General features: G+C 40.3%; 1 protein-coding gene across 6 annotated transcripts in view; it reads left to right on the forward strand.

Annotated features, from left to right (window-relative positions):
• ANKRD17 (ankyrin repeat domain 17) overlaps window positions 1–26,695 on the forward strand; it is a 95,021-nt gene that overhangs the window by 31,221 nt on the left and 37,105 nt on the right. For all 6 annotated transcript variants that reach the window (XM_056354226.1, XM_056354208.1, XM_056354217.1 and 3 more), the window contains exons 2-10: window positions 12,511–12,664; window positions 13,279–13,435; window positions 15,928–16,075; window positions 16,364–16,511; window positions 17,624–17,857; window positions 19,750–19,844; window positions 25,070–25,307; window positions 25,893–26,084; window positions 26,468–26,577. In XM_056354226.1, the coding sequence (XP_056210201.1) occupies window positions 12,511–12,664; window positions 13,279–13,435; window positions 15,928–16,075; window positions 16,364–16,511; window positions 17,624–17,857; window positions 19,750–19,844; window positions 25,070–25,307; window positions 25,893–26,084; window positions 26,468–26,577 (1,476 nt within the window). The remainder of the gene's footprint in view (window positions 1–12,510; window positions 12,665–13,278; window positions 13,436–15,927; window positions 16,076–16,363; window positions 16,512–17,623; window positions 17,858–19,749; window positions 19,845–25,069; window positions 25,308–25,892; window positions 26,085–26,467; window positions 26,578–26,695) is intronic.

Below are 26,695 nucleotides of genomic sequence, written 5' to 3' on the forward strand. Positions count from 1 at the left end.
TGTGTCGTATCTTCTGTTAGGAGGTTTTGTGGTATGAATGAGCATGTGAGATGCCCTCTGGTTCAGGGTTGAGTTTAGCTTTAACGTCAGAGTTGGGAAACACCCTGAAATAAGTCATTTGTCAATAGTTAGGGAACAGGAGTAAACTCCTGGTGGGAGTTGTAGCTGATTTACCACCACTGTAGTCACTTGCAGATGCAGGGAGGAATGGAGCCAAGCTGACGAGGCTAATTGGTGAAAGTAATGCTGACTGAGAAATGCTTTCTGGCAGATTTGGCATAGGAAATCTGAAGCATCTCTCAGTGAAGACTGGGAAAGTCGATAGTTTCCCTCTTCTTAACCTTACAAATAAATGGAGCGTGCTCTGTCAGTGAAAACTCACCATGTAGCAGCGCTAATGGAGGCTTTCTTTTTGGAAAATTATTTTGAATGGACGTAGGATTCTGATGTTTTGTATTATGTGTATTGAGGGATAGGAGAGTGGTCTTGCCTGTGGTTGACATGAATAGGTATAAATGCCTGTCCTCTTTTTCTTCTGAATCTACATAGTTTCCTAAGTTCAGCAGCTTCCTTGGCGTGGACGACAGAGAAGCTGCTTTGTTATGTCTGATGTCTAGCCTTATTGCAAGAGGTAAGTGTGTGTTCAAATCTAAGAGAATTGCTCCTGTATTACCAGGCTTTAACTATGCTGTTAGAAAATCTGGGTGAAGGCAAGGCCCCGCAGCACTGTTTCTGTGGAGAGCTTTATTGCTGTTAGCTTTGCCTATGTAGAAGTTACGATGTTGTGTTTCCATTGTTCAGCTGTGCTGATCTACAATCCTTAGAATAACAACTTGTTTCAGCTGGAAATGGATGGGTGTACACAGTTTTGAACTGAAGTTGGGCTTGTGTGAAATGGAAGAGGTGAAAAATATTCCAGAAAAAGCACTTGTGAAAAGTTGGGCCACCTTTAGTTGTGCTAAGCTGCTCTAAACTCCCTTCTCAAAAGAGTTAAGGGTCTTATCTGTTACAACAAAGCCTGAGAGGGACAGAGAAATGGCTGCTTGTTGGGCTCTGAAAAGAAGGCTCAAGGTACTTCTTGAAGACTCTGCAGACAACAAACATGCAGACAAGCCCCCTGAAGTTAACCAGTAATATAGATAATTTATCATTGGCATTTCTCTTGTAGAGATGGCAGAATTGAAACGAGGAATTCATGCTTTTAACAGCTCAGGATTTTATTTTTTCTTTAAACAGTTGTCAGTTTTTCTTGAGGTTTCATTTAAAAGGAGGATGCTTCAAGGTTCTAATCAGTTGACATGGATCTATCAGTGTAGCAAGGCTTTTCATTGCAGGTTTGGAAATGCTTGTATTGAGAATGCATCCATTAGATCTGTCCTTGGAGTATATAGCCAACACAAAAGGTGAGTTCAGTGGAAAAGGGATGTGATCAACTGTTAGAGAAGGATTTTCTCTTTCTTGGGAGCTCACCTTCCTTCAAGGCTTAGGAGAATAATTAGTCCCTTGAAAGTAGGGCAGTGAGGAATAGGATGTAACAGTGCACGGCAGGACTGCTTAGTCCTTTTTTAGTAACACATGCATTGTTCGACTGACAGCAATGCTAGTGTCTCTCTGAGGTGCTCTTCAGGTCAATGTCCAAAATCTTCTGTTAAGAGCAGAGTCCTGCTCAATGTACTTGCCCTTTCTTACACATTGAGTGACGAAACTGGAAGGACTTTCATACAGCTACGTTGCTCTGTACTCCATGTGTACTCTTCTTGTATTCCTTAGTTCTTACTGCTACATCAGTCAAAGCTGCCCATGTGTGGTGCTTAGGGGTCAGAATCTGTGGTGATGGTTGTCAGGATGTGCTTGAAGTGCAAGCTTATCCACAGAGATTTAGAGTCCTTGAGCCGTCCTTCAGCAGGAGAGGTGGGGAAATGCAAAATGCCATTTACATAGCTCAGAAGGCTTGTCTTAAAGGGCCTGTGATATGGTCTGGGTGGAGAATTGGCTAGGTGGTCAGAGGCAACAGAACCCCTCTTAAGCTTTTTTTACAGCTGTTGAGTAGGCTTTGATTTGTGTGGCCCTGTAAGTAATGTGTTAAGTAGCTTAAGTGATGCCTACTTCAGATACTTGAGAGAGCCTTAGGGGGCTACAGTTGTTAGAGTGTGACATTGGCGGATTTGGGAAGCTCAGTTGCATCATCTGCTTTCTTCATAGTTGTGATGTGCTTCCTTCATTGTGTCTCTCTGATGGATAGACTTTTATCATTTGGGAAGAAATGACAGGTTACTTGCTAAGGGCAGCAAAAATTGCCTGTATGGGATCAGGCTGTCTGGTTAGTATCCTTCAGTTGTCAGGGTCATTTTGTGGAGAGCAGTTTCCCTTTTGGTTTTGTGACAGTATGGGAACAACCTTTGTTGTAGGTGTTACCTGTTTGTCAGTTGCTCTGATGTAGACTACTGCATCTGAGGGGTGCTGCAGAGACAGCAGCAGTCTGAGTTATTCATACACTGTCAAAGCTTGGCTTCTATGGTCAGTTCTTTCCAAGCCTGTTCCAGAAGAGATGGTTTCTACCAAAAGGCCATGTTCAGCATTTTAGTGGGACTTGGGGAGAGAGTGAAGATGCATACCTGGGTTCAGGTGGTTGGACTGGCAAGTTATCAGCTTTTTATTGTTATAAAAGTATTGTCTGAAGCTGAGCTTTCAGAAGGATGATGGCAGGCAGTTTTAGACTGTTGTCTAAAATTTTTAGGTTTTATATCCTGTCATGATATTAACGTCAGAGACTAAAACTTGTAAGTTTTTTGCCCACATAAATGTGAGATCGGGACAGGGAATCTTATAAGATAATGAGTTGAGGTGGTGTTTTCTACGATGGTATGAAATCTCTCACATGAACGATTGCAGCTGAATACCAGTTAATGCATAAATTTGTTTATTGTGAAAATATGCCAAGCATTTGAAATGGGAAAAGAATATTAAACAGAAGGTCTTCCTTGTAGTATCACAACCTTCTTGAAGCTATAGGTTTCAGTCTGCCAGCCTCGGTCTTTTTATTGTTGCTTGTAATGCTGGGGATACAGACTACAGAGGAGCGGAGGGAATTTTCATGTGAATACATCAGCACCTGTCTCGTCATCAGAAACACACTGCAGTAATAATGCAGGTGTCCCTGCAGCAGAAACTCTGTTGGTGCCAGTCATGAGGAGGGTGTTATGCCATTTCAGCAGCATGGGCTGCTATTCTTCTCATGGTTCTTCCTCCCTTCCCCTTCTTATTTTTTTTTTTTTTTAGCAGCAGTGAATGAAATGGAGTGTATAGTTGACAGAATAAAATGGAAGAAGACACTGTTGAGACATTTCAGCTGCTGGACCTCAGATTTCTGCTGAACAAGGCATTTAGGTTTGGGGAGGGTCATTCCGTGTTGGAAAGAGCAGATATGACAGTGTATCCCAGATAACTGGAAGCAGCCCTCACTGTACAGGGGAGAAATGCTGCTGGAAGTCTCTGTCTGCGGTGACAGTGCTGCTGTAGTAGCTGGGTAGAGCAAGGGAGAATCACACAGCTTGTTCCTGTTTTAAAATAGATTTGAAGAAAACCCACAAAACTGCAAGGCTGAAATTCTGTAGGCAAGATAGTCTGCTTCACTCGGCTTCAGTGTATGCTTTCTTTTTCAGTAACCAGGAAGCTGATCTTTAAAGAAAATGGTGTCTTGTGTAAACATCCAGCAAACCATTGCTTTCACTTCAGAGTTGTGTCATATAAATTAGGTGGTTGTGATGTTCCTTTTTGTCCCCACAAAAATGGCAAGCAATGCCAGAGGCTTGTCTTATGTGAAGTTTGAATGGAATTTCTAATATAATTTTTTAATAATGCTGTGAAGATCTAAATCTTAAAAGGGCTTGAAACCTGCATTAACTGTTATACACACATAACACAGAAAATAAGTGGTAGTTTAACCTGAAAACATGTAGCCTTAGGTGAAAAAGCAGAACCATACCCTTTGCCTTAATACTTAGTTTGATAAAGTAAAAATCTATTCCCACTGTTTTAAGATGTAAGTGTATTGCTTTGTCTAGGTGTTTCAGATCAGAGTACATTTTCCAGTAAGCAGACTTTAAATTGAGATGAGTTAATGCATTTTTGAAAGTGTTAAGAGGTGATACTCTAAGGGTTAAAAGGTAGTAGGGTAAGGGGGAGCAGATGTGAAGTTCTTGCTTTAGAAGGGGGCATTGTGAGAGGCTGGAAAAATTGTCTACCCTTTCTTAACGCTGAGCTGACCTGTGATTAAGATGAACAAAAAATGCAGTGTATGTATGTTGTATGGACATTATGAGTTACCTTTGAAATAAGGAGGCTTTTTTCTTTACGAGACTCCAAATGATTTCTTGACACTTAAAATTTAAAGCTGCATATAAAGACTTTGATAGCCCATTAAGGTTCAAAAGATGGTGGAATTATGCATCATAATTTGCAGATTTGCCTATTTGTATGTTGTGATTTGGATGCCAAAGTGAAAAATGGGTGCTTGAAACGCTTGGCCCAGTTTGCCATGTTCCAAATATATCATCGCTTTGTTTTGATTCATTTTTACCTCATGAGTCACTCTATGTGTTGAATGTTTAGATATTAAGACGTTAAAAATACGTAGCTGTGTTGTGCAAAGAAAACATAAGTAGCTATTCAGAGTTGGACTTTGTTATTGCACTGGGAATGTTGTTTTATTTCCTCTTGTGTCTTCCAGTTGCAAGGTAATAGTATAAAAGCTCGTAGGCTATATTTGTGAGCAGTGGAAAATATTTTAAAGGAATGCTTGTGAAAGTTCTGTGGAAGATGGAGAGACAGGTATATTTTGGGGGAGGGGCAGTGACTTGCAGTAACTTGGGACAGTTTCACAGTAATCTGCGAGGCTGTAGGAAGTGACCAGTAGGTGCTCAGTGGAGCTGATCAGCAGCCAAAAAACACTTGGGGACCATATTTCATACAAGAACGGACAGAAGAAAATTCTGAGAGGGGTACTGATCCCAGATTGCAGGGGAGTTTATAGGCTAGCCTATGATCTGCAAGAAAAGGGGTAGGGGTGGGGGGTGTGCGCACGTGCTAGCCTAGTGTCCAATTCCTGCCTGTCCGGTCTGGCCCATTATGTTTCTGAGGTGGAAGTTCTGCAAGTCCAGCTTTAAATAAGCAAATGACATTGGCTATAAAAACACTCTGTTGTCTTAGTGAGTTGATGGACAGGGACAGAAATAATTGGCTCTCTGCCATTGAAGGTGTGAGAGCTAAAACTGTTCTGGAGCGAAAGCTGAGATTATCTTGGGTATGAGTTGCTAGAGTGCAAGGGGAAGGTAGTGTAACTCTGGGTCAGGCTCTGCTGCTTACATGAGGAGTTCCCCATGTAAATCAGGATTAAAACCGTATGAGGGCCGTTTTTAGCTGAGAAGGTGAAGAATCTGAAGCAACTTTGCTCTGTAGGCTAGTAAGTTGTCAGTGTAGTAGGACTAAAGTTTATTAACTGGTCTGGTAATTGTTGTCATTTTGGTCTGAAGGTGGCTTTGCAGTACTTGGTGAACTTGAAAAATCCTTGTCAAATTTCATACTGTCTTCAAAAACTGCTGCTGCTCTCCAAAAATTTTGATGCTGGGAAAAATGAACCGTTCTAGAGCACTTGCAAATTGGCCGTAAGTCCTTCTGTACCTCAATAAGAAATAATGCAAAAGGACTGTTGATTAAGGCCTATTTGAGGTAAGGAAGTTGGCTACATGACAATAGCCACTCCTTGTACGCTAGGTTCTTAGGAAGGGCTTTGAACTAAGTCTTGGTTCTCATAGGATCCGTTTGGCACTGTCTGGGTATCAAACACCAAAGGCCTAAGTGCAAGGTAAAAAATAAAGAAATTCTAAAATTGTAACTGGTGCTTAATCAGAGGCAAATATCATGGGAGTCAACTGACAAAAGGTGAGAAACAAATCTGCTGTTGGATTGTAAGGCTAGAAAATAGAAAATCCTGCAGAGAAAATATCCTTTCACGAAAGGTGTTTTTTTGGGCCTATTTAAAATACTTGTCTGGGCTAGCGTGGTTCATCCAAAGCAGGTTTCAGATGTTGTTTTTTATGGAGCTTAAAAACACTGAAGCTTAAAAATGTTTCATCCTATTATGTTAATGAGCGCAACTTGCTGTTTCACAGCCTTCCAGATCTGCTGTTTGCAGCCTAACTGCCAGACACTTAAACAGGATTTCACTGTTTGCTTGATACTTTTTTAAGAACTGTTTACCATTTCTTTCTTTTTGAGCATGTCTTCAGGTAAGGCTTCAAGACAGAGTAATACCATTTTGTCTGTTTTCTTAGTATAAATAATAGCTAAAACACAGCTAGTAACTTGCATTGCTTCCAGGAAGATGTTGCTGCATGTTCGGCCAAGGTGCTCTTCGGGTTCTTATGAGCAAATGTTTGGGCTGGGTTAATGACACTGTGCCTAAATGCACCAACAATTCAGCAGCTGTTTGCTGCCTTCCATCTCTGTGCATCCGCTGTTGGATGGCACGTAACAAAAATATGGTGTTAATTTTTGTAATTTATATGGAATGTAGGGTCTTGAATGTTTACTCTTGTGTTGATTTCTGAATAAATGCTGGAAAGCAGTAGCACATTAATACTGTGTGCATGCAGTATCGCCTTAAAGAGGAGGACTAGGGGATGAATCTGCAAAATGGGCTCTTGAAATCAGTGGGGAACCTGTGATAAGAAGGAGAAAATGACTTTTTACAGCCTTTTCTTAATGTCTCTGGGTTTTCCTTACAGCAGAGCTGTAGGAGGAGAAACTGTAAAATGGTGATAAACAAATGCTAGAGATGTTCAATGACCGGAGCTTTCATGGCAGCTATGTACTGATTAGATGGATAAAAAATGGGCTTTTGTCATCCTGCTGTACAAGCTTTAGTAGGTGGTGGATGCTGGAAACTAGCTGCTTTCATCCATTGTTCATAAACGAAATGTTAAATCATTGCTTTTATTGTTCTTTACTATTGTAAAGTTTAATCATAAAGCTCTGTGGTACTGCTTTGTTGAAGACTATATTGATATAAAGTGTAAATATTACGAAGTGTTAGGCATGAAAACGGGGTTCAGATGCTAAGCCAAGTGACATTTTGAAGGTACCAAAGTCACTAGCATAACAAAAAGGCCTTTAGCTTTGCTCTTGGGTTCTTTCATTGCATAGCATCAAACAAGATTAGAATTTCTTTATTGGTGAAATTGTACAGTATTGTCAGAGTTAGATCATGTTGTGGTTAGATATGTAGTACTGGTTATTGTGTTTTGATGCACACAAAGTTTTCGTACTAGGTTGCCGATATATGGCAGGTACTTCTGAGAGTAAGATTAGAGTTGCTGTCATTTGTGGCTTGTAATGTTAATTTGGGTATTGTGTACCAATTCTGGTAGTGAGAAGACTTGAGTAGCTTGATACCTTAGTTGGTGAGTGGTTCTAGAGGAGTTGTTTAATTGTTTGGTGTGGAGTACTGGATTTCTATCTTGTACGTGTAGAAGATGTGAAGAGACAGTTGTTAGTAGGTGGAACTGATCTTCCCTCCTACCCTCCCTCCCTGGCTTGACATAAAACTAGGAAGATGCTAATCTGTGTTTAGCCTTAAAAGTAGTAAAATTGAAATCAATAGGTGACTGTTTCTCTTCAAATCATGAATGCAGGAATTTTTTTTGTGTAGGTGTTGTTTTTTTTTTTGTTTGTGTGTGGGTTTGGGTTTTTTTTGTGAGGGGAAACTATGGGAGGAAGTTTGACCTTAGTTTTTATCTGTGTGAGACCATGTGGAGGCATATGTATGGACTTGGAAGACAGTGGTGTGGGGGTATGGGAGGATGTTTACATCAGTGTGTCCACGGTGGGATCTATGCTGATGGCAGTTTTAGATGTATATGACATGATGGTGAGATTGCAGTTTGACTCGGCATCTAGGACTGAATTATGTCTCCAGTTGATCTAGTGTCACATGGTGGCAAGAGCCATGCCAGTTAGGGCAAAATAACTCAGTTGTACTTTTTTTTTTTCCTGCTCTAACCTGGCATTTATTAAAATGTATGTTCAGTATCTGGTATTCGATAGTCAAAACATAAAAATACTGACTTATTTATTACAGGGATGTCTACAGGGTGTATAGACATGAGTCCTAGTGGATCAGCGTTTACCTGGTTGAGATATCTGTAGGTCCATGTACTGGGTGGCAGAACAGTACATGAAACACGGAAGAAAAGATATGATCTTGCCCCATAGAATAGTTTTTTGTAAAAAGTTACACCTTCTGATTATGGTCTGGTAAAGAGGAAATCCATTGATATTATTTTCTACTTGATGGGGAAAACCAGGGGAGCAAAAGGATCACCCCAAGATTGGAGGAGAAAAGAACAGGTGGGTTCTTTTGAGTCTGTACTTCAAAAAACAGAGAAAACAAAATGTGTAGGTCTGTGTGAGTGCCTTGCAGGAGCCTGGGGGTGTGCACAGGGACAAAAGAGATCACTGAGGGAGAGGATGAATGTGCAGAACTGAATTTGATGTTGCAAGGCTTTGCTAAGTGGGGAAGAACTTGCCTTTTTAATAAGAAAAGCACGTAAAGTTGAAAATCTAAATTTAGTGTTAAATTACCTGGAAAATTTAGAAAAACTTTATTTGCTTGGAAAAACAGGACTTGGAACATACGCTAAGGTGCTTGTAGCATGACATTTCCTTGAGGTGTGGATTTATATACCTGTTAACATCATGCTTTTCTAAGCCATTTTTTAGTTTCTCTTTATAGTTGAATTCAATGCATCAAAACTGTAGGCCGTTCTGTTTGAGCGTAGCCTGAATTTGGTGGTGATGTTCTTCTAGCATCTTTCTTGATTATAGAAGCGTCAAATACACTAGAAGTGATTACAGGCAAAATAAACTTGGGCAAATATGGAACGAGATTTTTATTGCAGGATGAGAGAGGAGGAGAAATCTTGTAAAAGGCCTTCTGCTGGGGACTGTCTGAACAATTGGATTATGTCAGAGTATTGTTTGATCGGAGAAGTACTGACTGAGAACCCAGATTAAATATTCTGATATGCAAGGTGGAGCATTTGTGTACTTTTCTACATGTTCTTTTTAGTTAAGGGAAATAAAATACATCTGAAGACCATTAAAGGAAACATCTGTTTACTTGGCGTGGTAAATGGAAATGCTTTGTCTTTTCGTTTGTAGCTTCTGTAGAGAAGGCAGTGTTTTTCTGAGAAACGAAATGGAACTTTCACTTCTAACAAAATAGTTTTATTCACCACTGTTAGACACTGTCTTCTGTTGCTATCACCCTGTATGGTATTTTGTGTCATGTTGAACAGGCAGAAAAGACAAGACTGTAGATCTAATGAAACTCTTAAGCTAAAAGGCAACTGTGAGAATACATTAGAGCGTAAATGGGGACTTGATGAAAAGTTCTGCCAGCCACAGGTTGAAGATGCATCTCTTATACCTTAGAGGAGGAAAACCAGCTATATTGAACATAATAAATAACAAAATTAGACTATCTAAGTTAATTTCTTGAGATGTTGCTCTGAAATGGTTTAAGTGACAGCAATTAAAATAAGCATTTTCAAAACTTTATGCAAAAGGAGTTTTCTTCAGATAACTTGCAGTTGTCTTGGTGCTGTGTTTCTTGTAAGTGGACTGCTTTTTGTCCCTGTTCTCCTTGTGTTATAGTTGTTTTTTGTTTTTTTTTTATCAAACCACAGTCATATTGTTAGCTGGAAAAAAAAAGGAAGATTTTTCCATTTGAAACTTAAACTGCATAAAAGACCTAATTTGAGGGGAGAGGATGTGAGTGGGGGAGAGACGTTTTCCTATTTTGACTTTTTCCTTAGCAAATATTTCACAGTGTTAGGAAGAACTGCGACCAGCTGTTAAATATCTCGCTCAGATGAGGGTTTTTTTTAGTTAGTCTGAGTAGCAGAGATTTTGCACGAGTTGAGTGAGCCAAGAATCCTTCCAACTGCTCAGTAGTTTTGCCTTTCCAGTGGTGAAATCTGTCGCTTGGCTCCTGAACAGCGTAGTTCCTTTCTCTTGCTGCTTCCTGCAGCAAGCTTAGTCCTCTGGAAGAAGACAAATGGCAGGTCCTTAGATGAACCAAAAACCACCTAAAAATGGTGGTGTAGATGCATGGAGCAGAGCTGGCTGTGACCAGCAAAGGGCCCTGGCAGAGCAGGAGTGAACTGTTCCTTAGGACTGGGGAAGAAACTAGGAGTTTCCTTCACCAGTTTGCCAAACTGGAAAGCTTCAGCCTGTGCGAGTATCACTTAAAAAACAGTAGTGCTGCAGAGCAATATGCAGTACTGTCCTGTTCGCAGCTGTAGACATCAGAGCCGCTTTCATCAGAAGCTGGAACTCATGTCCTATGGCTTGCTATATTCCCAGGTTTGAAGAAAGAGGGCAGAGAGGCTCCAAAGGAGTGGAAGGAGGCTTAGAATAGAACCACAGAATGGTTTGGGTTGGAAAGAACCTTTAAGGTCCTCTAGTTGCCCACCCCCTGCCATGGGCAGGGACACCTCCCACCAGCCCAGGCTGCTCCCAGCCCTGTCCAGCCTGGCCTTGAGCACTGCCAGGGATGGGGCACCCACAGCTGCTCTGGGCAACTGGTGCCAGAGCCTTGTCACCCTCATGGTAAAGAGTTTTTTCCTAATACCTGATGTAAATCTACCCTTTCCAGCCTAAGCCATTAATCCTTTTCCTGTCACTACAAGCCCTTGTAAAAACTCCCTCTCCAGCTTTCTTGAGGGCTACCCTTGAGGTGTATACTTGTGTGTTTCCAAAAGCTGCCTGACAGATTTTTGTTTCTCAATGGTACCATTGAAGTGATAAATTGAAGTAATTTTAAAAGTAGTTCTCAGCCTACGTTTCTAAACAAAGAACATGTTTAGGTTCAAGCTATGTGCTGGTACTGTATCCTGGCAAGTTTTGAGCTGGAAGCAGACTGCAGGAGAAGATGCTATTGTGTGACTTCTTCACTTGTGATGAGAGGAGAGATAGGAGGATGGAGGGAGACCTTTCAGGAGCCCTGAGATGAATTGGTCACTCCTGGTTTGTCTGCCCACGTAAATTCTTAGGGCACTTATCTTCAGGAATCTGAACTTGTGATGCTCATGAGACTGCTTTTAAACTTTGGAGGCACACATGAATCTTAAGGATAAACTAAACTGTATTCCTATCTTGATGAACTGTATTCCATGTAGGAATAGGTTACTGCTCTATTACAGACATTAGCTGCTTTTGTCGAAAGGTGATGGAAGTTTTTTGATCGTGTAGAGGTGGCTGGCAGATACGGGTTGTTTGTCTGGCAGACTTGCATTTAGATTGAGCTTAATTTTTGGATAGGGATTTGTTTTTAATTTTTGATTTAATTTTGAAGGTGTGGATTTTTGAGCCTGTTAAGCTTTGTTGAGGGATGTCTAAACTTGGTCTTCGTAACTATAAAATGGTTGGATGGCTAGTTCATTGGCTTAGGGGTGTGTTCATGGAGCTCATACAGGAGTGTCTTCTCTAAACTACTTGAACCAGTACAGGCATTAAAACAAATTGATGCTAGGGGCTTTTCTCTCTAATATATTGATCTCTTCCCCAATTTCTATGTTTCACAACCTGAACAAATGGAGAGTACAGGAAAGTAGGATCTTTAGAAGAACTTGGGCCACTGAGCATCTGTTTTCTGGAAAAGGTAGATACAATGGGTTGCATATTCTGTAGGTAAAGTTTTAAATAAATGTTTTGTTGAGAAGAATTCTGTGAAGCCTTTTTATGTTGCATTTACGTTGGTTATATATGGAAAATATCGCTGGTCCTTTTTTTTGTGGTGTGTTTTTTTTAATGTTGGATTAGGAGACATCAAACTTGAAAGAAGTGAGCTAGCTGTGAGAATTTTTTTGCAAGTCAAGAAAACAACGGACATGAAAATAGTGATGCCTGTTAGTTTTTATGGTTTGTGTGCTAGTAGAGTTTAATGCCATTGGAGAGTAGGTTACTTCTTTGAAAGATGACTGGGTTGTGTGAATTAGAATAATTCTGTCCTTGCTATATGTATCTTTTCATGCTTTGGGAAGGAAAAAAAAAAAGCCCAAACTAACAGCTTGCATGGAAACTCATGGCAGCTACCTTTAGACCTTCTAGAGTAGTGTCTATTCTTTCACTTTTCCCTCCCTGTGTTAAGTGGGACTTGAAAGCTGTAGAGTGCACTGTGGAGGTGTGAAGTCAGTCTTAAAGTTTTTCTGGTGTATCATGTAGTTTCCTGTCACAGAACAAATGGATCAGGTGATAAAAGGTACAGTCTTTGTATGTAATTTTAGAAAATGATATTGCTTCCATTGGCGAAATGAAACCCTTTAGAGTCAACTGAGGATGGTTTGGCTCAGTGCTTAAAAAGCAAATGCTTAAGTGATAACTACAACTGTGGGTTTTTTATGGGTTTTGGTCAGTTATCATTCTTAAACTAGACCTGTTATTTTCCAGGTGGAATCATTTATCTTGGATCAGGATGATCTCGAAAACCCTATGTTGGAAACAGCTTCTAAATTGCTTTTGTCAAGTACTGCTGATGGTGCTGACCTGAGAACAGTAGATCCAGAAACCCAGGCGAGATTAGAAGCTTTACTTGAAGCTGCAGGTAAGTACTAGTGTCCCATACAGGTTTAATCCTGAGGCCCTTACACATGAGTCCGTTCTGGAACTGCTTGCATAAGTCTAATCCATATGAGCACAATACAAGTGCAGAATGTAAGGCTGTGCAAACTTGGCAAGGTTGTGCAAGTTACTGAAGAGAAGGAAGTTCACTGAAGTATTTCAAGTTTTGGAAAATGAGAGTTTTCTATGAAGGCTGTGCTTCTGATCAGATTCCTCCAATGTTGGATTTTTAGAAGCTTGAGTAAAAAATTATACCCAACCTTGCCTTGCAGCCTTATATCAAAATCTAAATTGCTCAACACTCGTTTGTTTTATAACAGTTGCTGGATTAAAAGCTTTACTAGTTGCTTATAGTAAGTAGTTGTCAAGAGTTGAAAAAATAATGCCTTCTCTGGATGCGAGGGTTTCATTCATGCTTGTCACATCTGAGTGCAGCTTTTAAACTAGTGGTGTAAACAGTTAATCCCTGCATTTTGGAAGCTGTAGTTCATTGTGCTTGGAATATTTCTGCCAACAGATCTCATAGGCTCAATTTCAACTTCTCTGTTTTCTCCTTTTCTGGCATGTGTACCCATTTGTTGTAAATTGGGATGAAAGGAATAGGTAAGCTGTCTACAGCTGATGGTAAAGCATTTGCAGATCCTGAGGTGCTTCGCAGACTGACTTCTTCGGTCAGTTGCGCGTTGGATGAAGCTGCCGCTGCACTTACCCGGATGAGAGCAGAAAGCACAGCAAATGCAGGGCAGACGGACAAGTAAGCCAACTTTTATACTGGATTTTTTTTCAGTTTGCTACTTCTAGAAGCAGTTTTTCTTGTTGTATCACTTCTAATTACAGGATGGTGAAACTCTTACTCAAGTGGAATTGGTGCCAGGTTATCCCCTGTGATTCTCCTGTTAAATATTCCTGGACTATCAGGTCTTGCAATGGGGAGTGAAGCCATGAATACTGCTTAGAATTCAGAAATTGCACTCCAAGTAATTTAACTTGAGTAACTGTAGAAACAAAATTTCCAAGCTCTTAAATAGTATGGGCCTTAGAATGATGTAAAAAACAGCAATTCCTTAAATTCAGTCATAGTGTGAAACCAGCTTTGGGACCAAAAAAATAACCCAGTCTGTTTTAGAGAACTTCAGAGTGCTGTTTTAACTGGGGAAGGAAATCAAGTCTTGCAGGAGTGGAGATTCACGCTGGTCAGCAGCTTTCTTGTGTTGGGTAGGACCTTGGACAGAGCCTTGGCCAGACAGCTGCTACCTTCTAACTGGACTTCCTGGCTTCATTTGTCATTTTATTTCTTACTGGGGCGTTCATGAGGGAAAGAAAAAGAAGGTAGCCTTCTAGGCTGTCATTAAGCTTCAATACAACAGAAACAGAATGTCTGCAGGAGCAACCAAGTGCTGCTGTGCTGGCTGGCAGTTTGTTCGTTGTATACTGAGTAACTTCAAAGAAACATTTCCTGGTGTATTATCAGGGCATACGAAGAAGAGCAGAGTAGTTTGGTGTTATGTCTGCTTCTATTCTACGTGTGTCCCTCCTTGTCCCTAGCTGCCTCTTCTCTTGTAAATGGTGGCCATTGCCGAAGTTGTTACTGAGACAGAGGTTGTGGGAAATAAAGACAAATGTGGGAATTGAACAGACACATTTGAGAAATAGTTCTCCATACATTAAGGCTGTGTCTGATAGCATGAATTAAATAGGAGTCCTGGGTACCGTATACAGGTTTACATTAGTGTGCACAAATGCCTGCTTTTATATCTTTAGTATTTTAAGAATTGCTCATACTCTCATTGAGATGTATGGTTTGCGGTGTTTTTCTGTCAGATACCTTATTTTTCCATTTCCTTTTGAGTTAGTCCTGTGTGGGTAGGACTTCCTAAATGGGGAAGAGATGAAAGGGCAGTGGGTGGGGTGAGGCCATTAGTTTAGATTTATTATTATTGATCCAATTATTTGGAGCAGAATAGAGAAATACATTAGACTTCAAGTTTTATTCTCACAAAGCAGTTACTATTTTGGAATGAAGGCAGTTGTGGTGGGTTGACTGTGACTGGATGCCAGGTGCCCACCAAGCCACTCTGAATCCCCTCCTCAGCAGAATGGCGGGGGAGAAAATAAGATAGCAAAAAACCCCAAAACTTTGTGGGTCAAGAGAAAGGCAGTTTGATGAAGCAATAGCAAAAGTTGCACATGCAGAAGCGAAGGAAGAAAAAAAGATGTTATTCCCTACTTCCCATCAGCAGGCGATGTTTGGCCATTTCCTGGGAAGCAGGGCTTCAGCATGCATAGCAGTTGCTCTGGAAGACAAACATCATACATAGCAAATGCCATCCCTTCCTTCTTTCTGTTAGCTTTTGTATCTGAGCACATGTCATATGGTATGGAATATCCAGCCTTGATGCTGTGCTAGCACTGCTCAGCAGTAGTCAAAACACTCTGTGTTCTCACCACCTTTCTAGTTACAGATACAAGCACAGCACCGAGGGCTGCTATGGAACTCAGCCAGACCCAATACAGCAATGCAGGCAGAAGACAGGATCAGTGAGATTGAAAATGTGCTTCCAGTAGACCCTTTTTTGACTGAAACAGAATTTGAATGATAGAAGAGAAGAAGTTACGGAGTGACATGACAACCACAAGTACTTCTGGATTAGAGCTTACCAAACTAGGAGAACTTTACACTTTTTCTGCTTGGTTGAGTTAGGGTTGCAACTGAAACATTTTTGTCTTACAAAATTCTGGGGCTTTCAGCACAGGATGGAGGAGAAAGTGGTTATTTTTGTTACAGGAGAAGTGATGCAGGTGATGTAGTTTAACAGTTAGGGTGCTGAAGAAAAGTTAAAGTTTTAAGATGGACACGTGATTTCTGTGTCCTCTGATCATGGGCTAAAAGAGAGTGTGAATAAAACCCTGAGTTATGGTTGCAGATTTGGAAGGGAATACTCATGGTGTTGTACTTACCATGATTTAATCAGTTCTTCTTTTTCTTTGAATCTTATTTTAGAGAACAAGTGGGACAAAACCTGTGTTTTGAAACTGGGACTACCAAAGCTCATTTTTCAGAAAAGATGTGTGGAAAACCTGAGGTGTAAAAGTGGCACCTCATTAATTAACAGTTGGCATTTTTTTGATCATGTTTCTTTTTTTGTTGGCTGCATCCTCATGGCATGTTGGATTTTTACTCTGCACATAGAGCAAGCATTTCAAGCATAGTCCTTTTTCACTTCTAAATGCTTTCTATTTTATTAGCCGCAGCTTGGCAGAGGCTTGTTCAGAAGGAGATGTAAATGCTGTGCGGAAGTTGCTAATTGAAGGACGAAGTGTGAACGAGCACACAGAAGAAGGGGAAAGCCTCCTTTGTTTAGCCTGCTCAGCAGGATATTATGAGCTTGCACAGGTTGGTTTCCTAGTTGTGTATCTGTACAAAAATAAGTGCTGAATTAATTGTATTCCAGTCTCATGCACCTGGGAGGTGGTGTTATAGTAGTAGATGTCAGTTAACTGCAAATGAAGACTTAGATGTGAACCGAATGTTACTAAATGCATTCTTTGTGTTTACTTTCTCTAACTGATTTTAACACAAAACTGGGTGTTGGTGAAAGTAGGGGTTTTGTGTAGCATTTCAACCATCTTCATGTGCTGGTTTGTCACTTGCCAGAATTGTTGATCGCCTTTGTGTTTGCAGGTTCTTCTGGCAATGCATGCTAATGTAGAGGACCGTGGTATTAAAGGAGACATAACACCTTTAATGGCTGCTGCTAATGGCGGACATGTCAAAATTGTCAAGTTGCTGCTAGCTCATGGTGCTGATGTGAATGCACAGTCATCAACAGGTAAATTAAGTGTGTTGAGCTTGTTGAAAATTACTGAAAGGTGAGATTTTCAGTGTGCAAATCTTTTTGTGTGTGAGGAAATTTGGGAGGAATGGCTCTTGGCCCGGCAATGCAGAATGCTTCCTTGTGGTTTTACTATTTAGCTTCTGCCTTTTCTTAAATGAAGCTATATTTGTTGGTTGCATACATACAAAGGTAGATAAGGTCAATTAAGAACTGAAAGGTCTTTGCGTACGTAGGATTTGTTGTCAGGTAGCATTTTAATCACAATTGGGGAAGTTTGTGTGTACATAGAAATTATTTGGTTTCAAGTCTAGGAAACCAAGGGAAAATAGTAAACATAAGATGTACTCTACCACCCCACCCCACCCCTCTTCATTACAGTGGTTTGGTAGGCATTTGTCTTGAAGTGACCAAATTGGGTAATTTTCTTAAGTTCGTGGGGCCTTGAGGTGGAGAGATGGTGTGTGGTCAGCAGACATTGACAAATGGAGTCCTGACCCTGAATGATGAGGAAAGTTGGGATAGCAGAAGGCACCTTACTACTTTTTTTTTTCAGTGAAGTAGTTCTGAATAGTAATACTGCTTTGACCTTTAACTTCTTTCAAGGTATCTTTCACAAAGGCACATATTTTGCCTATTCTGTTCAGATAAATATCTTTGTAGTTTTTTCATGGAGATTGTTTTCATCTCCTTGTAAAGCCTATGGGCGTTTCTGAACTAGCCGTGTAGAAGTGTTAAGACTTGATTTAGAATCAGCAGTTCATTCTGTTCTTGTTTTGAGCTTTCTTTTTTACCGTGTAGTATGTCCCTGCTGATCAACAAGAAAAGGATGGGGTTTTGTGACAGGAGTTGGGATAGAAATGGGAAAATGAGTGTCGATACAGTCACCACGCACATGGAGACCTTCAGCCTGTCAGCACTGAGCTCCTTTGTGCAGTTACTTGCTTTTTTTCTCCGCCCTGTAGTTCTTGGTTTGTAGCCAAAAAAAGAAAAACCCTGTTCTGTAAGGTAGCTGGGTAAAAGGGGATGAAATGGAGCATAAGTTGAAGTTCCAAGTGTAGAAATGCTATCAAAATCTGTTGCTAAACTTTTTTCTCTTCTGGCTTTAGGCAATACAGCCCTTACGTATGCTTGTGCTGGAGGCTACGTAGATGTTGTGAAAGTACTGCTGGAATCAGGTGCGAGTATTGAGGACCATAATGAGAATGGTCACACTCCTCTGATGGAAGCAGGAAGTGCTGGCCATGTGGAAGTGGCCAGAGTGCTGTTAGAAAATGGAGCGGGCATAAATACGCATTCCAATGAATTCAAGGAGAGTGCACTTACACTGGCTTGCTACAAAGGTATAGTACTGAATACCACGTTTATTAGAAAGGTGTGACAGGTGTGAAAAGTCTTCTCAAACATGTATTTATTCAGCCTTTCTGTCCAGGACAAAATGAATTTAAAGGCTTTGAATAGACCCTTTCTGATACTTTTATCCCAGCTGTGATACCACATAGCATGTAGGTGCCATGTGTAGAATGATGATAGGTGGGGAGAGTGTAAGTATCAAGATACAAACCTTTTGCCTAAGTCGTCATGCTTTAAAAGATTATCTATTTAATTAGGAGACGAGGAGTAAATATAGTAAACTTTCTGTATTGTAGCTATATTATACAAAATACCTCTGCATAGATACAGAAGTGACTGCATTTTAAAGGATTTAGCACCTGGAAAACATGCAGAATCTAGGACTTTGCATTTTAGGTGCCAGTGCTTAGGCAACAGGCCTCTCTTGCCTCCCTTAGAGAATTAGGCAGCGATCTTGCATCACCCAGGCAAGGGCTGAAGATGGTAACTAAGAGGCCAGATGTGTTCACACAGCTGAGCAGTTGCTCTTACAGTCACTTAGGACATGTTTTATTAGAGCTATTAAGGGTGGCTCTTGGCATCATAGAGTAATTGATGTCAGTAGCAGAGGTACTTCTGTGGCACCTCAGTACAAGATAGTCTTTGTCTTCTATGTTTCTTTTACCTGCCTTTATAAATTCTTGTTTCGCTGTTGCTGAACACCTTCATAAGCTGTGGTAACTTTCTTTTGTGGTGGCTCTCGGAGCAAAGACTGTTTTTGAGAGGGGATAGAGACTGCAAAACACTCCCTCCCTGAGAAAATGTGCTTGGGCTCTGAATCCTGCAGTGAGCTTGGAAAGTTGAAATGAAAAATAAAAGTCGGTGCTTAATCAGCTGCTCACTGGATATATGGGGCAGAAGTAAAGATACTTAGGCTGTTATGGTTTTTGCTTTACCTATATATGATTTATCTGTCTTTTGTGAATTTCTATGTTGCTTCAGATCGCATCTTTGGGGCATAAAGATAAGCTCTTTATTTCCTCATGTTGCTTGCTTCCTGTAGTAGAATGACACATGATATTTGGTCAGTAACTTGTCCCAAAGAAGGGGAAGGGTGCAAAGTATAGTCTCTTTTGGCAGAATCTGTGCTGTTGATGATGTTGCCAGGTGTATTTCTACTTTTAAGGCTTAGCCACAGTTATGTTGAGTTACAAAACAGCAGGGTGGGGGTGTTTTTTGTTAGACTTGGTTTAATATGCCTGCGTATGGTGTGGGTCATGACTGTGTAGCTAAGTTGACTGGACTTGGCACAGATACAGGACTTGATGAATTATAGCCATGAATTAATGGAGTGGCTGAGAGCAAATATTTTCAAAAAGCTGTTAGGTGTCATTATTTTTAGAGGATTCCTACAGATGGTTGAACTCCTATCTGCTTCATGTGTTTTATGGTATGAGGGTCGGTGTGAGCTCAGGGACTGGTTAGAATGCCATTCGTAAGAGCATTAACTTAAATCCTTAATGTCAAGCAAGCAGAGGGGAAATCCTGACTTCCCAACAAAAAACAAATATTTTGTTGATGGAAAAAAATGGGAAATATCTTTCCAGAAAATAAATTATGCTGGTAAAGCTCCTGGAGCATGCGCTGCTTGGCTCTACTGTCACTTCAAGGAACACACGTAGTGCAGACATGATTTTAGAAACTTAAGTGAATTGAATTATATTTATAATAATTATGCTAAACTTCTGTGCACATTGAATGCATAGATATGAACATGTCTTTCAAGAGTGTTCCAGGGGACTTTATGTTGTAGCATGGCTGTCTGTTACCTTCGTTACATACATTAGACCCTTTCTATGAGTTGTGAAACATGTTTTATCTGTTAAATATTTTCTCCCTACAGGTCATCTAGAAATGGTGAGATTTCTGCTGGAAGCTGGTGCAGACCAGGAACACAAGACAGATGAAATGCATACTGCTCTTATGGAGGCTTGCATGGTAAGAGATATATGGCTTGAGCAGTGAGGTGTATGTACTTTTCACATCCTGACGGTGAACAAAGTGATTCCTTTTGGTACAGAACCTACCTATGTGATGTTTCAGTTCTGTGTACTTTCACAGAAGAAATTGGAGGGCAGAGAGGGAAATACCTGGTTAAAAAATAGTGCTTCCTAAATGAGCAAAATTGAACTTGCTCCTCTTGGGGCTGACAAAGTAGTTGAATTCTTAAGTGACACCAGCTAGAAGTTGTATCGTGTGAGCATTAGCAGGAGAGCTATATTAACCTGTCCTTGGAATAAGTAGATTTCTGTATGTCCAGCACTTCATTATTTTTTTTCCCATAAATGGCAGAAATCAGTGAGTAGAGCTGTGCTTATTGTCCCAGAGCAGCTTCTGTAGGCTGCATCTCTCCTTGTCTTATTTTGTGTCACTTGCTCTTGGCTTTTTGTGTTTCTGATAATCATGGAAGCTGGTTCAAAACAGCTATTTTTTGTGACTTCAGAGAAATGAATGACTTCAAGAGATAGCCAAAAGTAAATAAGAGTAATTTATTTGAATAGTACCTTTATTTTCTTGCTTTGTGTAATTTTGCAGGCTTCTGGGCGAGCAACTTCCAGTTTACGATGGGCAAATCCTTTACAGACGAATTTCTAAATTAAGTAGCTTAAAGTGGAAGATTCTTGGGGGTTCTTGAAGGGCTTTTAACAGCTCTAGTGTGCTAAACATAGGCAGTGAATACTGTCATAACCTGGCTGCTGGACGCATTTAACATACCTGTGTCATGTTTAAGCAGTTTGTAAGCTACATGCCTTCAGTGCAGGTGGTTATGTTGAGGGGTGTGCATGCGCAGCTTGTTTCAGTATGGTTCACGTAGCCATGTGCTCATCAAACATGGGATCAGAAGCTGTTTGGGAAGCAGCTAGGAAACAGAAGGGGACATTGTTAACTTCTTGCTAATAAGACTACTTTCATGTTGTTTTGCCTATCTGAGGCAATTGTAAAATGACAGTGTAGAATAATTACCTTTTTATAAAATGTAGTATGATTCTGAGAACAACTCTGATTTTTGTTTTTTATAAGTTTCTTGCTGTAGAACAGAAATACATGTGAAGCTTTCCCTTGCAAAAGTGTTGTATGGGTACATTTTAATGCTGAAATTGTATAATTGGTGCCAGATTTAACAATTATTCCAGGATTTAGTGGTGACGAAGACTTGATAAATTCACATCTTCAGAGATAGATTTTTCTGTTTGAAGTACTGTTGGGCTATGTAAAGTCTCATGTATCTGCATCTTCTTTAAAGCGCATATCTTATTTGAAATCTATTCCCTACATACTACTTGAGGTAATAGGATTCAGTTGCTTTGGCCTTTTCCTTTGGAGATTTCTTTTTATGGTGGAGTAAATGTTCCCATTTATTCCCTTCATTTCTGCTTCAGGAATTGTTTAGGCTTTGGTACCCCTTCTCAGAGAGGTGAATATGCTGCTGTGACTTGGTTAACCCTGCACCATACCAAGGGTTGGCAGGGGTAAGCTAGCAGGGTGAAAAATTCAGCAGCTGTTAGTTGGTGTTTCTAGAATGAGAACGTTTTGAAACTTTTCCTGCTGGAGAAATGAAAATGAAACAAACCAGAGCAGAATTAGGCTTCAGTTTTAGACCCCGCCCCGTTTTCTTTGTGGCCCTGAATTTGCAGTAAGCTGTTGAGCAATGCTTACTGCAGAGGTTTTCTGTACTATTTAGGGTGTGTAGCCGCAGCATGCTTAGGTAGGTCAGTAGTTTGTTTGTGCCTTATGCCAAGATATATGCCAGATCCTTCATTTGAATATGGAATTTCAACATAAAACTGAAAACTTGTCTCTTGGGTTTCCTTTCTGTCCTCTTCTCTAAAGATGATTTCTCATGGGTTGGGTTTTTCATTTCATTAGCCTTGCGTAGCGTCATGTGAATCTGTGGCTGTAGAGGAGTGCTGCAAATGCTTATTTAGTCTTCCCTTCCCTGAAATAACTGTAATGGTTCTAAAATCAGCCAGTTGTGCCTACTGAGGGAAGTTAATGGCTTCAGATAGGGGAATCATTAACAGAAAGCACCATACTTCTCAAAAAGTCATTAGAAAGGCAGGCATGTAGATAAACAGGACTGCAGGTATTGTTTATCTCACTCTGAAATCTGAATAGATTAGCCTTATAAAAATCATGGACACTTTCCTTGCAGCAAATTTATTGTTGGAACATGGCGATAGAATTAAGTTGTTCGATGTTGCAGTAGCCTTCTCGTTGGGACATTTTCTTCACAGATCAGAAGTTTGCAGAGAAAGTTGCTATTTCATGGAGCAAGCCTTGTTTTCCTTGCCACTCTTTTACCTCCATGAACAAACTAACAAAAGTCCATTGGACTCGCGGAAGTGTTGAGACCCAGTTTTTACAAAGACTTAGTGAGCAATAGGGAAAGAAAATAAAAATCTGCCTCCCTTATTTCTGTAGGAAACTATTCCAAAGTAGGCATTTACATGCTGCTGCTTGGAATTGACAGACAGCGGAGAGTCTCAGTACCTTCAGCTCTGCTTAGGAGAGGGAGCAGCTTTCCATAGCAGTACTTGAAAAGGTTGCAGTCTGAAATAAAGCAGCACAGGGCCTTCTCATCTCAGCATGTTTTTTTCTGCAGAAACAGTTGTCACTCTTCAGTAGCAGAAGAAAACTACCTTCTTTAGAATAGCATTGAACTTGAATATATGTTATAGAACTGTGAGACTGTTTAAACCTTCTACAAGGCGTTTGGGAAGACTTCTGACAGAGCTTTTTCTATAGACAGCAGTTAACATTGGTTTAATGCAAATGAGTTCCTGGGCAATGTGACTTGCCTTCTGGGAACAAAAAGCAGGTATATCGAGTTTGTGCTTCCTCTTACTGAAGTTACCTCATTTTCCACAGCAAGGGCTGAGTACTGTTTGCCCACAGTGGTTGATCCTTAAAATACACCTGGTGCGCTTGTGCAGGTTGATCAGATGACTTTTTGTGATCTAACAGCAGTTCTGAGGATTTTCCTAGCTGTTGCAAAAGAGCTGAACAGCACCACCCCATTGCAGGGCTTGTGAAAGCACAGATAACATTTCTTTGTGTGGTTATTCCACCAGCAGTTATTCTCAAGGCTGCTTGGCCCATGTAAGAAGCTTTGAAGCATACCTTTATACCGCTGTTTGCCATGCTTGTTGTGGATTGGGGATGATTAGTGAGCTGTCTTGCCAGAGCCTAATGGTTGAGGCACTGTCTCTGCATTTCCCTGAGGAAAGATTCTTTATGGAGTCTTGGAGTTTTTCCCTAATATAGTATTGTCATTTCATGTAAAAGGTGAATATGCCCTAGTTAATGTCCTAGATATTTTTCTGAGAGGAAATCATGTTTTGCTCCCTGTATATTAGAAGAAGGTATAAAACACTTCAAATGAAGTGTAAAAATGTCGGAGGCAGTTCTGTATTTTGTCTGGAAAAGAGCTCTTCGGGCTTGTGGTTTCTAGCTTGGCAAGGATGGCAATGGCTGCAATTTGCTGTCTCATGAATTAATCTGAGATCAAGGCACACTTGCCTTGTTCAATGACAGCCTTGGGTTAGCTTCGTGTTCTTGGTAAGCTGCTGGTTGTTCTATGCAGTCGTCCTGTGTTTTGTGTGTTAGACCTTTTCCCATTCTGGTTGCTCCAAGTTTGAATGGTGGCAGTTTCCTTACGGAGAAAACCAGCTTGGAGAGTCTGTGCTGTTGTTGGACTGCAGTGACCAAGCCAGTCTCTGCTTCTGTCTAAACAAAAGCAGGACTGAGTGGCAGCTGGATATGTCACTGTTAGGCCTCCAGTGTAAACATAGAGCTGAAAAGCCACTTCAAATAGTTCCTGAATTTATGGCATACTAAAAACATGGCAAAGATCATACAGTCAAGTATAGTATTTTCTTTCTTTCTAAAGGAAGAAAGCAAACTTAAGACCTTGTTTTGGTAAAATGAGTTTGACAGCATGATGATGGTATCTGGAAAATCCTACCAAGGTCCTGCCAAGGGAAGGTTCAGGTGCCTCCTGTGATGTATGAGGAACCCTTGACAAATGGTCTTGTTTTGGCTTTTCTCTTGGAGGGAGAAAGCAAATCCTGGCACTGATATTAAACTGAGCAGTGAAATAGTTCTGCAGGAGCCAAGAGACAAGCAATGTCAGCATGCACAACTTCTTTTTAAGAAAGGAAGGAAGCAAAATCGTTAAACTTAAATCCTGTCCTCTCTTCCGCCTCCCTCCCCAGAAGCTGGGAATCTGTAAATACTCCAAGACACTAACAGCCTGCATGGACGTGAGGACAGTCTGTACTCCTGGCATGCGTTGTTTTTATAACTAAAATACACTGTATTTAACAATGCAAGCGCATGTTGAATTTCAAACAAAATTCCTTCTTTTTGTCAAAGTGGGGAGCGTTGGCATTGAGTGACTTGTTTGCAGTGTAAAGGTTTTGTAGTCTTCAGGAAGAACAGCAAGACCTGTTCTTACACCCAGGAGATTTTTTTTTTTTGACTGATATTCTCTTCATTCTCCTTTATTTATTAGACTGCTTGTGTTGTTACTAGGAAATTTGTTGGCAGAATACAAGAAGAAATACATTTGAGTAGTAACTTACTAATTAGAATTTGTATTCCTTAAATAATTTTGCACATATGGTTCTGTCTACAGTCTTTAACAAAGAGGAGTACTGGGTGTCAGAGGATTTTGCTATTGTTCTTGTGGAGGAGGCAAGCTTCTAAAAGTGTTGAGCTCCCTCTCAGCTGTTTGAGTTTTGGGTTTTTGTGTGGGTTTCTTGGTTTGGTTTTTTCCCACCTAAGCAAGCTGATCCTGAACACATGAACTTGAGTCTGATATGAAGAAGCTGACCAGCTTGTTACTGACACGATTGGTGGGAAAGTTTAATGTGTGGCTCAAAATATTTCAGTCTTGAATTGAACATATTCACTAAAACGTGCTTGAAGCTTCTTTGGGTGTCTATTTAATAATAGCTCTTTAGCTTTTATACAAATACTTGGGTAAAAAAAAATAGGAAAACTATTAAGCAAGTTAAATTATTTTTTTGGACTGCTTTACTTATTTGTTGCTTTGTGTCTTCTGAGGGCATTTGAGTGGGTGACTACTTAAAGCTTAGGAGAAGAGGAGCAATTCTTCTATGTTGACAGTCTTTTGATCTTGGGTTTTTTTGAATTCCTAGGATGGCCATGTGGAAGTGGCAAGATTACTTCTTGATAGTGGAGCTCAGGTGAACATGCCTGCTGACTCTTTTGAGTCTCCATTGACTTTGGCAGCCTGTGGCGGGCATGTTGAACTGGCAGCTTTGTTGATTGAACGTGGAGCTAACTTGGAAGAGGTAAACGATGAAGGATACACACCATTAATGGAAGCAGCTAGAGAAGGCCATGAAGAGATGGTGGCACTGTTACTTGGTCAAGGTAACTATTGTTGTGCCTTCTATGGACTGTAATTCAGTAGGTATCTGTGTATGTTAGGAGGCAGGGGGAAAGCTAAGTTACAGTAATTTTGGTTTCCTCATTCAACAGCTTCTGCCCTCCTGTTTTTGGACAGTTGTTGGGTGGTTGGGGTTTTTTTTTGTTTGGTGGTTTTTTTGTGGTGGGGGGTTTTTTTTTGGTGTTTTTTTTTTTTTTTGCAAAATGTCCTTTGCTCTACTAGTTCCCTTTATAAGTGGTCATTCTGAATTGTTCTTCAGAACAGGTTTGCATTTATCACAGACATTGAACCATGAACTGTTAATGTGGGTAACTTGTGCTCTGCACAGTGGCCTTGGCCTATCTTGAGATGGTGTTGTTGCTGAAAAGCTGTAGATAAGTGCTTTGAGGCCCTCAGGGATTTCCAAAGACATTAAAGTTGAAATCTTTAAATTTGATACACCATGATTTTAGAAGAAAATTTCTGCAGCTGTAGAAACAACATAAGTTACAAAAAGATGCCTTGTGCATAGGGAATGGCTTTGTCAGCTGATACTGGTTTCAGTAACTGGTGTTTTATTTTGTTTTAAGGAGCAAACATCAATGCTCAAACAGAAGAGACGCAAGAAACTGCATTAACTCTGGCTTGCTGTGGAGGTTTTTTGGAGGTTGCAGATTTTCTTATTAAAGCAGGAGCTGATATAGAACTTGGTTGTTCCACACCTTTGATGGAGGCAGCTCAAGAGGGTCATTTGGAGCTGGTTAAATATTTATTAGCTGCAGGTATGGAGTAGTTTTGTTAACGGTTCTGTAGAGAATGTAACCTTGAGAGAAAAACACCTTTTTCCATACTCATTACACTTTCACTAGCAGCTTCTTGAAGTTGACTGCAAAGGTTTGTGGAACTTTAAGTAATTTATTAGTTGGATCCTAATTTAGCTTTTGAAGATGAGGCTGATGTAAACTTACTTGAAACTGAACTTCTAGTTTATGTTTACTTGTTTTATTCCTCTAGAGTATGATTTAAGTTGTCTGTTTCAAAGATACTGGATTGGAAGGGGGAAATTTAAAAATTACTATCTGATCATGGTAAAGATGATGAAGACAGTTGCGTATTTTCTGTAATGAACTTCATAAAGCTTACATGCTCATTACTACTGCTTCAGGGGCTAATGTGCATGCAACAACAGCAACAGGTGACACAGCACTGACATATGCCTGTGAAAATGGCCATACTGATGTAGCAGATGTCTTACTTCAGGCAGGTGCAGATCTGGTAAGTCATTACCTTCTTAAAGTCTTATTAGGTAATAAAATTATAAATGCGTGCCGTTTTTGTCCCATGTCTGTTGCTGAAAACTTAGCAGTTTGCTGTTATTTGTTACAGTTGTATT

The sequence above is a fragment of the Falco biarmicus genome, chromosome 1, assembly GCF_023638135.1.
Source record: "Falco biarmicus isolate bFalBia1 chromosome 1, bFalBia1.pri, whole genome shotgun sequence".
NCBI classification, from domain to species: domain Eukaryota; kingdom Metazoa; phylum Chordata; class Aves; order Falconiformes; family Falconidae; genus Falco; species Falco biarmicus.